At 36.5% G+C, this 14,957-nt stretch overlaps 1 protein-coding gene across 1 annotated transcript in view; it reads right to left on the minus strand.

The window, feature by feature from the left end:
• LOC107086214 (collagen alpha-2(V) chain-like) overlaps window positions 1-14,957 on the minus strand; it is a 56,498-nt gene that overhangs the window by 25,752 nt on the left and 15,789 nt on the right. Inside the window, exons 2-6 of the mRNA XM_015377015.1 lie at window positions 5,026-5,244; window positions 1,060-1,079; window positions 928-960; window positions 815-847; window positions 615-668 (exon numbers count right to left, since the gene is read on the minus strand). Coding sequence (XP_015232501.1) covers window positions 615-668; window positions 815-847; window positions 928-960; window positions 1,060-1,079; window positions 5,026-5,244 — 359 coding nt within the window. The remainder of the gene's footprint in view (window positions 1-614; window positions 669-814; window positions 848-927; window positions 961-1,059; window positions 1,080-5,025; window positions 5,245-14,957) is intronic.

Consider the following 14,957-nt stretch of genomic DNA (forward strand, 5'->3'; position numbering starts at 1 on the left):
ACTCCTATTTTAAAGGGATGTCTGTATATACTTAAACACTGACTTAAAGCATTATTGTTGTAAAAAGAACAGTTGATCATTAAAAGTCATTAAAGTCTAAATTATTGGGACTTTTCAATGGATAATGGGAACCTCCTGCTAAAGGTCATTACAGGGAATCAAGGTAAAGACATTTTTCTCATCATCATTTTTTAAATGGATTCTTAATTGCTATCTAAGAATTTGTAGATTCTGCAGTCTCTAAGCCTTCTGTTGGCAGCCTATGGGTTAGGGCATTGTGCTTGGAATCCAGAGGTTCTGAGTTTAAGCCCCACTCTCACAGACTGCCACTTTGGTTGGGAAAGACGTTTTGACATAAATGTGACACAGATAAATTATGTGCATAAGTAGTTTAACATACATGCAAATATGCTTGTTTTGCTTGTGAGCGTTTTGAAATAAATGTGATGCCATACTGTAAAAGACCCTTAACCCCACACTGCACAATGGCAGCCTGACGCTCCACAAGGGGATGGGTTAAATGCAGAGAGTTAATTTCATTGCTCTGTACTTGTGGCAGTGTAGTGACAAAAAAAAGCTGGGAAAAAAGGGTGCGAAGACTGAAAGTAACGTACAGGTCTTCCTTTGTGTCCACGAGGTCCTCTCTCTCCTGATGGGCCGGGAGGTCCCTGTCGAATAAACAAGTATTTTAAACTAACAGACAATCACAATAATGCTATTTTTTTTTTCATTTTAGCAGAGAGTTATTGTATTGTTTGATGTTTAGACTGAGGTGGACCAACTCCGACACTGGGGTCTTAACCGGGATGCTCACCATGGGTCCTGGTCGGCCTCTGATTCCCGTCACCTGCAGAGAAGTCCCCAAAAATAGCAGTCAGATGCTGGTCTTAGAAATTTAGATGGATTAATTTATGCGGGTTGACTTACATATGGAACCTCTCCTGGTTCTCCTTTCTGACCCTGAGAAGACAGAAGGAAATCAGGTTCAGACTCATGCTGCATTAGAGGGATCATAGCACCTGACTGACGTGATGAAACTGGAAGGAATGGCTGTCTTACCTTATAGACTCTGCCTCCACCTACATGATGAAAAAAAAAAAAAAAAAGATTACATTTTAGGATTGTCAGCCATTGGTTTTTGAAAGAGCCTTGCAAAAAGTATTCACACCCCTTAAGCTTTTACACTGTTATTCCCAACCAAGCTAATCCATGTGTTTTATTTTGATTTCTATGAGGTGGACCAGTATCAAGAAGTGAATACTGCACCTGAGATGGGAATAAAAATATAGAAAAAAAACACTAAGTTTGGTGTAAATATTCACCCCTGTTTAAAGTAGTTATATTTATTTAAATCTAACCCACATAACCACCATTAGCATTTTATTCATCAGTAAACAGAACTCTACTGTGTGTGATTTCATCTGAGTCTTATTCCAGATGTTTTGGCTCTGGCCTCAAGGGTTTCCTTCAAAAAGCTGGAGAACAAATGGCATCATAAAGATCAGGGAACCCAACAGACAGGTCAGTGATGATTTGGAGAAATTTAAAGCAGAGTAAGGCTTTAAAACTACATTCAAAGCTTTAAACAACTCATAGAGTTCTGCTCGAACTGTTGTCTAAACCTGGAGAAGGGATGAACTCACTGGGGACCTGCGAAGGCAAATGTCCACCTAAACTGATTTATCAGATAGGCAACAAAGAAAACCTCAGTGATTCCTGAGGAGCTGCAGTGGTCAGCATGCTTCTCTGCCAGCATAAAAGGTCAATATTCATAACTAAGAAAACTGTTCATTTCTTTGATAAAAGTTTTTATTATTTATTTATTAACTAAAGATAAAAGTAGGGAATGCTGGGAACAGCTGCACCAGGAGAAGATTGCAACATGTCATTTTTTCTCCAAACCAGAGGGATGACTCATATTGCACTTGCAAAATTGGATGTGGTCTGTTACAATATAAAAAACACAACAATGTTTTAAACATTTGTTTTTGGTACTGCAATTTAATATACTCCATTGGGTTAGAGCTGGAAAAGAAGATTTATAGGTGTTTTTATGCATGCCTTATTATAACTGTGTGTTTTTGTGCTCTGGGAGGTACAACCAAAATTCTAACTGTATAAAAATATGTATATATTGTTTATAATGTCAAACATTGAACTGTATTGTTAGATGAAATTATTTAACTTAAAAATAGATAATGGGGTGATAATCACAGTTTAACAGCTACATATAATATTATTCACGTTTTAAATGTTGTTGTTTTTTTCTATTGTTTTAAAGGCTTAATTGTCTCAAAGGTACATTTCCCACAAAAGGGAAATCATCAAAGACCTACTGGATTTTAAATCAGTTTTAATCATTGACATCTGCATTTAAAACTAACTCATCTAAATAGATATACACTTGTTATCTGATCAAACAATATTTCAACATCTGGCGCTTGGAATTTAGAGGCAAATCGCGAAAAAATTACAGGTATTTTCTTTTATCAGTTTTAAATAGTTTTGACTGTTAATAGGTAGGTACTTTGTTGTCTAAAAAAATCAAACTGTCTCCTAGTAACAGAATTAAAAGGCCAAAAAAGTATGCAAATGTCTCTGAGATCCAACTATATCTAAAAAAATTTTCCCAATCCCAAATTATTTCTTATGTTTTCTATTTTCTACTTCAGTGTCAAATGATTATCTTAACAGATTAATCTCCTGTCTCTGTTTTTGATGAAAAAGTTTGTTTGGTAAATATTCACAGTTAGATGCCTCTTTATAGAATAGAATAGAATAGAATAGAATAGAATAGAATAGAATAGAATAGAATAGAATAGAATAGAAAATCCCTATATTGTCTCACAATGCGGAAATTCTGGTGTTTACAGCAGCAAAAAGAATATAGAAAACATGGTCATACATTTGTGGACCCTAGAAAATTTATAAGAATAAAAGAGAAGAATGATAGAAGAGTTAAAAGATAAACAATAAAAAACTGTACTGTAAAGTGTTTTAACAATATAGAACTGTGCACCTTGAGAATAAATAACCAATATACATTTTTACAGTAATGGATATTTGAAAATAGCAGCAACATCGGAGATGTGCAAAATGACAGCAGCATGTTATTTAACTGACTAAGATAGAAACTGCAAAATCAGCATGAATGTAACAACTTATTGAGGCTGCTGGGAACAGTGGTGGTTCTAGAGTCTTATAGCAGCTGTGAGGAAGGATCTGTGATAACGCTCCCTGGTGCATTTAGGGAGCAGCAGTCTGTCACTCAAGGAGCTCTCAAGTTCCGCAACAGTTTCAAGCATGGGGTGGGAGACATTATCCAACAGAGATGTTAATTTAGTTAGGATCCTTTTGTTTNCTGAGATCCAACTATATTTAAAATCAGTTTCCCAATCACAAATAATTTCTTATGTTTATTTTTTATTTTCTACTTCAGTGTCAAATGATTATCTTAACAGATTAGCCTCCTGTCTCTGTTTTTGATTAAAACAGAGACAGAATAGAATAGAATAGAATAGAAAATCCCTTTATTGTCTCACAATGGGGTAATTCCGGTGTTTACAGCAGCAAAAAGAATGTAGAAAACATGGTCATACATTTGTGGACCCTAGAAAAATGTATAAGAATAATAGAGAAGAATGATAGAAAAGTTAAAAGATAAACAATAAAAAACTGTACTGTAAAGTGTTTTAACAATATAGAACTGTGCACATTGAGAATAAATAACCAATATGCAGCTATGGACATTTTTATAGTAATGGACATTTGAAAATAGCAGCAACATCAGAAATGTGCAAAATGACAGCTGCATGTTATTTAACTGACTAAGATAGAAACTGTGCAAAATCAGCATGAATGTAGCAACTTATTGAGGCTGCTGGGAACAGTTGTGGTCTTATAGCAGCTGGGAGGAAGGATCTGTGATAACGCTCCCTGGTGCATTTAGGGAGCAGCAGTCTGTCACTCAAGGAGCTCTCAAGTTCCGCAACAGTTTCAAGCATGGGGTGGGAGACATTATCCAACAGAGATGTTAATTTAGTTAGGATCCTTTTGTTTCCCACCTCCTGCACTGAGTCCAGAGGACGTTATGTGACTCTAAGAGTTATTCCTTCACTGAAAACTGTTTCTATAGCTGCAATATAAGTTACAGCTATAGAAAGACTAATGGACGCTGAGTCTATGTTTCAAGCAAATTTTGTTTGTTTACTAATTTTCTCTATGAAGTTTCTTAACTATAAATTTGTCACAATATTTTTTTTCAAAGGTCGACAAGAAGTTCTCCATGTATTTCTGCTGTTGGGAAATCTTACAAATTGATTCATTGATCTTTAGTCTGTTTGCATATTTCAGTGATGTAGACTAAACCTATGAACTGTATTATTAAAGTATTTCTGATTCTGAGCTTTTTATTTTTTTTTATTTATGCACAACTTTTAATCCATTTTTCTGTAGGCCTATTTGTAAATACCTGCTAAAGACAATGGTTTAGTTTAGCTATACTCTCTGTTATTAGCCACAGTCAGCTCTAGTAGACAAATTCAAGAATTGGTCCAATATAAGCCTGAGTTTTAGTCAGTCCAATATTTTAGATAGCCCAGACGGTAGAATCTCTACACAGGGCATCTATTAAACATCCATACCACAAATCTGGCCTATATAGAAGAGTGATAGGAAGACACACAATTACTGAGATAAAACCCAAAAAATGTCCTGTTTTCAGCAGGTAGGTATACAATTTTCAGCTCAGAGGAAAGAAAAAAAAAACATTTTTGGTCTACATGTAGAATTGTATGTGTAAGTTCAGATCAGAGAATTGTTATGTGTTAATGGCCTTGTCAATTTACAGACAAAAATCTTAAAAAGAATGGGTACAAATTTCAGTTCAGCTACTTTATAGTTAATAGAGAATAAACCTGTAAAAAAAAAGCACTTCTGCTCATCTTTTAGTATTTTTACAAGAAAAAAAACATTTGTCTTAATTTTAAGCAGCTCAGTTTGTGTCCAGCAGTTCTATAAGCTCACCTGAGGTACCTGTCCCGCCTCCGGTGTTTGGTGAATCCGCCTGACAGACTGGGCAGCACTCACCATCCGGGACGTACAACTTCTCACAGTTTGTCACGTCATCACACTGGATGTCTTCGCAGAGTACTTTTCCTTCGTCACAAACGCAGATCCGGCAGACAGTCGGCTTCCAGATGTCCTTATTTTCATAGATCTGTCCATCATATTCACAGCTGCCTTCTGGAAAACAGAGAGGAGCAAGAATCTGTATTAGGTTTATGGGAAAAATGCTTTAAAAACAAGTTGTGTTATCAACACAAAATGTGTTAAAAATAACTGAAACAAACTCTGTGGACTAGTCTGCTTATGGCTACAAGAGAATAAAACCCCATTTGTATTTCTGATACAACAGTGTTGACCACTTTCCTGACCCAGTCCTGAAACATGTTTATTGAAAAAGGAACAATCAAGTAAACAACAGAATGTGTCTCTAGAAGCAGCAGGAGGGGAAACATGTCTTTCTGATTTTTTTCAACAGAGAAAAACCTTTTTGAAGTTCCGCCAAACTTTCCAGAAAAGTCACTAAATTTAAACAATTTCCTTAGATTGAATTGGTCCTTTGATCCTTTTGTCACTTTCTACACACCTGATGTTTAAGGTTTTTCTGTCTCAGTGAATTTTGATCCTGGGCAATCGATAATCTCTCCACTTTCATCACAAGGTAGGTATATTTATTCTTAAACAGCATACCTCTATAAGACTTTTATTTTTAAGTCAGATCAGCCCAGAGTTCATTGAAAAATACACTCCAACTTCAATTCACTCCAAGTATTGTATAATCCAGATAGAAATAACTCAGCAAAGCCTCTTTAACCCTTCATATCTCTCATATTAAACACAAAGCAACACATAGAAATGTACATGTGGCCACTGAAAGGTTCAAAATCCCATAGATCACAATTTATTTTCTAATTTTACCAAAAGATGATCTACAATGACTGAGATATTTAAGATTTTTATTCTTGTCTGTTCTTCAGCAACCAGTGACTCAGCACTTTCTGGAGCTCCTGGTTCCCATTGCATAGCAGTTTTGTCTTTTTCATGATGATCCATCATCAAATGCGCTGTTAAATAACTCAGCCAAAAAAAAAAAAGGAATAGAATGTTCTGTAAAATATTACATTTTAGATGTTAATGCATCTAAGATGTTACCATACACACTGAGATGAAAAAAAGGGCTTAAAAAATGTAAAAAAAAAAAAATAGTTGCAGTGAAGTCTCCATATTTTAGACATGAGGTCATTGTCTCTAGAGGAAACAACTTTCAGAGGAGGAAAAAAAAACAGAAGAGAAATGCTTTCCCCCAGCATGCATTCAATTTTTAGACATTTGAAGGTTTAAGGCTCCTTTACTGATTCGGGTAGATTAGTTTTGCAGATTTTAAATGTCTTAGCAAAACAAGATCCGCTAAAAAAATATGCACTCAAAGCAGAAAGCTGCAAACAAAGCTGTCCAGACTCCTCAAATCAAATCAAAGCAGGACAGAAGAGGAGGAAAAGAGTTAATAATAGGAGTAATATGCCAGAAAGTAAACTCTTACAAAAACTAACATGTAAAAAACAACTAAAACTATCTGGACCTGAAAAATCTTTTAAATCTTTTGAGATCGACAGACCTATTTCAGTCTGTCCAGTTCAGTAAAAACACTTTAAAAAATCCACATTCAGGCACTAAAAGTTTTGGCGTGAGGGAAGAGAAAGCAATTGACATGAGACAGAGACCTGGTGTTCCCTTTAAAGGGATCTTCACCTGTTTCTGCTGCAAACAGCAGGTGGCAGCTGTGAGCTTCATTCTGCAGGTGAGACAGGTTAGAGATGTCAAACAAGTCCTCAAGGTCCAGTATCCTGCAACTTTTAGACATCTCCCTGGTCCAACACCCCTGAATCTAACTGATCAATTACCTCCTCCCCTGAAATTAGGCTCTCCAGACTCCTGCAAAGGACCGCTTTATTTCTTTCAGGTGTTTTAAAGCAGAGATGCATCTAAAAGTCCTCGGCCATCGAGGACTAATTTCTGACATTCCAGGGTTAGAGGGAGGAAAAGGAAGAGGAGAAACACAGAAACAATGTCTGTGTTTTGTTTTTGTTATTTTTTTGCTCATTATGGAAAATAGTTGTTTTTGACAGCTTCTAAAAATGAAATATCAAGATTTATTAAAACTAAATTTTAAATTTAAGTAACAAAGATTAAGATTGTTAAGATTGAAAGTAAGAACAGCCCAAGACAACCTTCAGCACATTGGTGTGCAGAGCTTTTCAGTCTGAATTTAAGTCACTTAAACGTTGCTCCAGCGCTGAAGTTTCTGCTCAGCTCCCTGGAGGTTCCACAACAACATCTCATTTAGGCTGGTAGATGGACTTTGACTGGATAATTGACACACTCTGATTTCTGTTTTTCCTGACATGACCTTTGACCTCCTAACTGAGGTCCTAACTGTTGAGTCTGGGATGGAGCTTTTGCAGTTTTGGTCATTTCTCATCGCTTTAAGTTCAACTTTTGGCCTTAATCAGCTAAGATGTTTCCAATTAAATAATATTCCTGTCTTCAGATGGTTAACGCATAATCGTCAATGATTTATAGGAAGCATCTTTTGCTTCTACAGGGTTTTTACAGAGGCTGAGGTAAAGAGAAGGGGTGACCTTTCGCTGCTAAACGGATCATTCATTCCAACATGTTTTTATCTCTGTTTAAGAAAAGTTGACAATCTGGAATCTGTTTTTCTACAATTGAGGCTAGAGTTAAACATCTCTAGAAGCTTTTAAAAATCAATTGTAAAATCTGCTGTAACATAGAAGCCAGAGAGGATGTGCTTTTTTAAATTATGATTGTAATACTCCTTCCTAAAAGGGAACTTAAAAGACCCAACAATACATGTCAATTACTTATTCACATTTGTTGTTCTACACTGGGCTGCTCAGTGGTGCAGTGGGTAACAGGAAGAAAAAATTTTTCTTCCTGCCTTACAGGAAGAAGGTTCCGTGTTTGATTCCTGGTCCTGGGGTTTCTGCATGGAGTTTGCATGTTCTCGCTGTGCATGCATGGTTCTCTCTGGGTACTCCGGATTCCTCCCACAGTCCAAAAACATGACTGTCAGGTTAAATGGCTTCACTAAATTCTCCTTAGGTGTGAGTGTGTGTGTGAATGGTTGTTTGTCCTGTTTGACCCTGTGTTACCCTGCAATAGACTGGCGACCTGTCCAAGTTGTACCCCGCCTCTTACCCATAGACAGCTGGAGATACCAGCAACCCTCACAACCCCAGCATGAATAAGCGATAAAAGTAGCCAAAACCAGACAATGTCAAATAAAACGATCCATTACTGTTTTCAGATGAAAGTTTACATGAGTATCTATTAAAGAAATAGGCACTAAAGTATATAAAAAGATTTTAAATAATTAGATTTGCAGTAGATTTGAAATAAGAGAACATTTAGAAATAAAAACCTGCAAACAAATATGTGTAAACAGATTAAATACCTGCTAACCAAAAATGGCTGAATTAAACAATGATTAGTGAGTAAGAAAACTTTACTTCTTAAAGGTAAACCAACAACTAGAACAGATATTTTTTCTCCTTTAGACACTCTTAAAATGAAGATAAGAAAAAATAAGTCAACTACAGCAAATCTCTGCTTGCTGTTCCTGTTTACGTACAATCTAGCAGCTAACTGCCTCTGTATCTAAGAAAAGGTTATAAGAGCCAATAAGACAGCTCCTTATAGGATGGTCTATATTTTGTCATAAAGATTTGAAACAATAATAACACATTTGATATATTATATTGACGTTAAATCGGCAAATACAAATCACAAAAAAAATACAGAAAAAAATATGGTTAAGATTTGGAGATAGCTATTACCAATTTAATGATACCAGTGCTGGTAACCATGGCAACAACATCCACACAACATCCATTTCTTATTTACGTAAGAGCTAGCATTTGCTCTGGAGAGCAGCTAACTCGTCAGAAAGTTTGAAAAGCAGCAGATGAGAACTAAGACAGCTTCAACAAACTTTATTTTTAGGGATTATTGTTCTGTGGCAAACGGCAGGCAAATAATTTAACATTTTGCATGAATCTTTTTCCTCCCTCACATGGAACCATGCATTCATCTTTAGCTGTCAACGACGAGGTTAGATGTTCTAAAAATGGAAAAATGAATTAAAATGAGAGGAAATCAGAGTTTTGGAAATTGCACAAAAGGATCATATGATCCAAAATGGAGATTTATTGTTTCTCCGCATTCAGAATGGGAGGAGGTTGCTTACAAAGCAAGAGATACAGGAATTTGTCAGTTCAGGAAGAATGCATTCATTTTAAACCAGTGTAAGAAGCTGGAACGAAATCTGGACCTTCAAGGTTTCCAGGTTTTTGTTTTGTTTAAACTCGTCTACATTGATGAGCTTAGGATTAGACTTAGACAAATTTCATTGCATACAGCTTACAACAGTGTAATGATTTTGCAGTTGGAGTAGATAAAACTTCCAATATGAGGTGCAGCAGCGATCAGAATGTAAACAATGAAAACTTTCAGTGCAGAGCAAAAATAAAAATGGTGCAAAATGCAATAGAAACATTGAATTTTGTCCTACTTAAAAGAATTATAGAAGTTGGTTGGTAGTGTAAAATAATGTGAATCAGAGTCCAGTTTAGAGCTGGACTTAAAACCCACTGCTGTGGATGCCTCTTTGACATCCATCAGCCATTGACTTTATCTTCACGCTTCCTTCCACCAGATGTGTGTATTTAAGATCTGACACTCCTTAATACAGCCTGAAGGTTTGTTTTTGCTCTGAGGAGTCGCCAACTTGATGTTGTCTGAACTGCAACCAGAATCAAAAACGTCAGGATTTTTTCCTTTACTGAATCTGAGGAGACACGTTTAAGTCTCTTTATAATAAACCTTGTAGTTGGAGTCGAACTGCGGCTCCTTTCTGTGCTGACACACAGAAACGTCACACCGTCTAGCCGAGCTATGTGTTTTTTTTTCCTGTCGTGGTTTGAGACTTGAAACGCTGCATGTCGACAGAGTTGAAGATTACTGGCAGGGACATGTGGGTTTTTTTTCGTAATGAAAAAAACATAACCACAAAGCCTCAAGAAGAGAAGGAACGAGGAGGGAAGTTCACTTTTCACCCCCATCTCAGCTAATTCACCTCCAGGTTTTCCACCAGTCAGCTTTTCTCCTCCGGTCTAAAACATTCAGAGCTTTTCCACATGACTCATGCGTCTGTTCTGCAGTTATCACAAAGAACCAGACTTCAGACATATTACACACACGCTCACAAAAATACAGCTTTTGTCTAAAGCAGGAGAGAAAAGTGGGGATACTACTCCTGTGATGTAGCTGGCAGATGTGAGAGAAAGAGAGGCAGTTAGTTTATGGTTTTTTATTTGGGCTAATATGGAAATATTCATAACATAACGTGTTTGGCGAGAAGGTTTGGCAGGAAGAAGTCAGAGGGGAGGTAAGAAAATGACCAGATGGAAACAGTGAGTCATTTCAAATTAAATCTTCATTTCTAATACAAGAAAAGGCCCTAATACACATACTAAACTGTCTTCTTATTTTAAAAATATGGTAGGTTTGATTTATAAAATAGTGAAGAAGAAAACCTTCCTCTGTGTGCTAACATAGAGGGAATGAGTCCTGGTCCAGATGAGTTACAGCTGCTGAGGAATAACTCTGCAGCAGATGCTCCTTCCTGCTTTAAAGCCCTCTGAGTCGCAGCCAATCATAAATCTTCCCTCTGGAAAAACTCTCAGCCCAGCTTGACTCTTAATGCAGCTTGTTTTTTTAATGCTAAGGTCCAGCTTTAGAAACATTTCTACTCAGAATCAGACCAGAAGAAGCGGAGTTGTAAGACAACTCCTCCTGCTTGTTAGATGTTTAGCGCAGAGCCGCTGTGATGCTGCTTAGAGCAGATCTTCAGCTCGGCTTCCACGAACAAAGCTCTGAACCTCCAGGGACGGAAGAGGGAGGGGGGAAGAAACCGGGGCCAGGAAAGTTGAAATGAATAAGCAGCTCGCTGATTACATGTCTCTGCGTTTCCATCAGCAGCCCCCCAACTCCTGTGGGTCTCTTTCTTTTAAGAGGTAGCCACAGTTATGAGCTGCTCTCATCCCATGTTCGACCCAGGGAAGGTTGTGGTCTCTCTCTGAATTACAGCCCCCCCTTCCTCCTCTTCCTCATTATCTATGGCTGCTCTCTACTGGATTCCACACAGATGGATCCCACGTGAGACAGAACGGTAAATATAATAATAAAAATAGATAATGATTAAACTTTATTGATTTCACATTGGAGAAATTTACCTCTGCATTTAACCCTTCCCCTTTGGGAGCAGTGGGCTGCCATCATTCGGCGCCCGGGGAGCAGTGTAGGGTTAAGGGTTGTGCTCAAAGACCCAGAGTGGCAGTCTGTGGGAGTGGGGTTCGAACTTAGAACCTCAGGATTCCAAGCCCTATGTCCTAACCACTAGGCCGCCACTAAATCTAAATCTGTGATACTGAGATGCTTTAGATATCTCACAATAAAACTGCCTCAGGTGTTAAAAGCTGGATCCAATCAGCTCTGAATAAGCTACAAATTACATTATTGTCATAAATGTGCTTTAGTCTTTTTAGTAAAAGGATCAGTTAGAATAAATTAGCTTTAACAATCAGCAGGTTAACAGTTAACGACGCTTAACTCTTGGTGACCTGGTTCTAGGCTTTTACTGAGGTCAGGGTCAAAGGTTAAAGAAAAGGTTAAATTGGTCATATTGCTTAAAACGAACCATGTGCCTCTTAATCAAGATTTAAATCTTATTTTGTTTCTTTCTCTTCGATGAAGAAAAATTATTAATTTTAATATGGGAAAGCAAAGCAAAAGGCTGCCATCTTGTTATAAATTGATGTCATAAAAAAAGCCTTTTTTGTTTTATTTGATTTTTTTTTTTTATATTAAGGTTTCTCTTCCCTACAATTCATCTTATTTTCAAGACAAGATAAATCCGGTGTATATATCTGCTTTTCTTTGTTAACTAAAAAAAAAAGTGGTTTGTTGTATGATAATCATTTAGTTAATTTAATCTTCTACACCAGGGGTCTTTAATGTTTTCCCGGCCAAGTACCCTCAAACTGATGGCAAGTTGGAGCTGGGACCTCTAATTATATATATTGTATGAAATTGTGTTATATCAAACTGGTCCTATAGTCACTCTATTTTATATGGAGTAATGTAATAAAAGTAATTTCTCCCTGGGATTATTAAAGTATTTCTGATTCTGATTCCTGGTTGATGGGACAGGTGTTGTGAATGAAACGGTGCCCAGCTTGAAAGAGCTCCTGTGTGTCGCTGAATGTGTGCATTGATGACTGAAAGACATCTTCTGCCTCCATTTATCTGTTTACTACAGTGTGTTGAATTCATGTCGATGTCTCTTTAAAGACATTTCAATTAGTGGAAAAAACCTCTGTGGACCCCCCTGTTGAAGACCTCCATTCTAAACAACAAATGCTAACATTATTTCCATGTTTATCTAGACACTTTAGTTCTTCTAACTTAAAAAAAACTACTGGCAAACATAAACAATTTCCCAATAATGAAAGAAAGACTTATCCACTATAAAATTGCAGCTTTGCTTAATGCTAATGAATAGGCAACATTTTATTAGCATCTAATTAGCCTAAAAGTTCATTGATACCTGATTTATTTCTTTATAATAAATTAAGACCCTGATGCTGTTTATGCCATTTTAACCCCTTAACCCTGGCTTATAAAGTCTGAAGGTTCATCCAGACTTTCAAATGGGGTTTCAAGGTGTTTTGCAGCGTTTCTTTTGGAAAAAAAATCTGGCGAGGCTAAGTATTTTTCATCTTTTTCTTTGTTTAATCACCCATAAATTAGACATGGTGACATTTAAAATAATGGTTCCACCTGAAAAATATTCCTCAATGCCTTTCTGCTATAAAAAAACGAACAATTGTATTTCCAATTTATAGTTTGGGAGCTGTATTTTCTTTAATTCACATATGTAATTTCAAGCGGAATTTGCTCCTAAGACCCTGTGAGCTTAAGAGGTTAAGGTTCTGATGTGTTCATCCAGCGCAGCCAGACCCCCATCTTCATGTATTAAAAGTAAATAATGACAAATCATTAAAAAAATAAAATAAGGGACTATGTAACAGTTTTTGTCAAAAACTGAAACACAACATAAGAAAGCTACTACTACAACAATACACGTTTAAAAATTACTTTAAAAAACGTATGGTACAGTAGGCATATGGTCCATTTTAGATTAGCACAGAATAACCGTTTTAACTATTTTTTTAATGATTTCTCTATCAAGCAAATCCAAATAAATACAGCAAACAAGGTGGATTCATGCTGACTGGTTAAAGATAAAGACTAAAGGCTACCCATTGGTTGCAAATATCTTGAATCACCAGAAAGCAAAAACAATCGAAAAAAGGGAAGAAAAGAAAGAAAAGGTCTGCTTGTGTAATTTCTTCATGATCTATAACAATGACTTTCCCTTTATCCCTGCAGTTTTCTCCAGTAATGTTTCATTTAACTGGGCTTTCCAAAAAAGGTAAGAAGTAAAAAAAAAAAAACACCTCAACATGTCTGAAGTAGCATTCGAGTTCCAGGCTTATAGAGCGGCACAAACAAATCCTTGTCAAGGCTTAGAAAAACAAAGTCCACTGGTTTCTTTTTTTAACGTTTGAACTTTTTTGGAATGACTATGATCTGGATGAATGAGAATCTTCACCAGCATTTCATTGGGCTCAAACTAAAACAACCCAGTCCAAATCCAATATGGCTGCCTTATGTTAAATTTGCAATTTTTCCACTATGGGGAAAAGCACGTAGGACGGGCTTACGTAAATATATCATTAGAATGATTGACAATTAGGAGGACCACTTATTTTGATGATCCACCAGAAAAAGAAGCTCCTCCACTATACCTTTCAACAAAATCAAGTATTTGAAGATATCATGAAGTACTCAGGGTGGGTCATGTCATGCTTTTAATTAATTTAATGTTTGAAACTGTTGGTTTCAGAAAATGATTTAGTTTCCCCGACTCTTAAAGCAGGTATGTTGATCAGGTACTTTTATTTATGCGTGTTTGATTGTTTTCCACCTCCAACATAACAGAAGCCACAAGTCCAGGCTAATCAGACCTAATATAGTTTGGGTTTGGATTTTACAGCGCTGTGGTTAATGTGACAGGAAGATAATATAGATAAGAATTCTTTAAAGGGGATTCCTGTTTAAAAACTAAAAATTTCAGCTCTAAAACTGTACAAAACAACCCATTCACAATTTTAATCCACAGTAAGATATAAATATGTCTGTTGATCAGATGTAATAATGGAATCAAAAGGAGCTAAAGGATGAAGCACAGACGGATCCCAGCTGGTATCCCTACATATGGTTGGTTCCTGTTTAAGCAGCAGCTAAGGAAAATTATGACGTCAAACATTCCAGTTGTTCCAGAGCCGACGGTTGACTCATACAGGGGGTCAGAGCGCCCCGGTGTTTTACATCTGCAGGGCACAAGGCCAGATGTGCAAAAATAAACTGGTTCAGTACACAGAGGAAACTGGTTTCCAGTGTCAAAGCTCTGTTTGCCTGATAAAACACAGAAATAGTTACTTAGATGTATCTAAAAATTAGATAGAAGCAGCAATTAAACATTTGAGAGAGACTCTCAGAATTTTTTTTATTAATGCATGTCCTTCAGTGTTATAACAGATTTGTTCATGTTTAATTTGTTTTATTAGTTTTAGATGAAATAACAAATATACTGTATGGTATTTAGAATTGGATGATTTATAAAGGTAAGGATTAAATGCCTTCTAAAATGTCCAGATTAGCATTCAGGTATTAATGTCATCCCAAAT

This window comes from Cyprinodon variegatus, unplaced genomic scaffold (assembly GCF_000732505.1).
Source record: "Cyprinodon variegatus isolate N-32 unplaced genomic scaffold, C_variegatus-1.0 Scaffold145, whole genome shotgun sequence".
In the NCBI taxonomy this organism is placed as follows: Eukaryota; Metazoa; Chordata; class Actinopteri; order Cyprinodontiformes; family Cyprinodontidae; genus Cyprinodon; species Cyprinodon variegatus.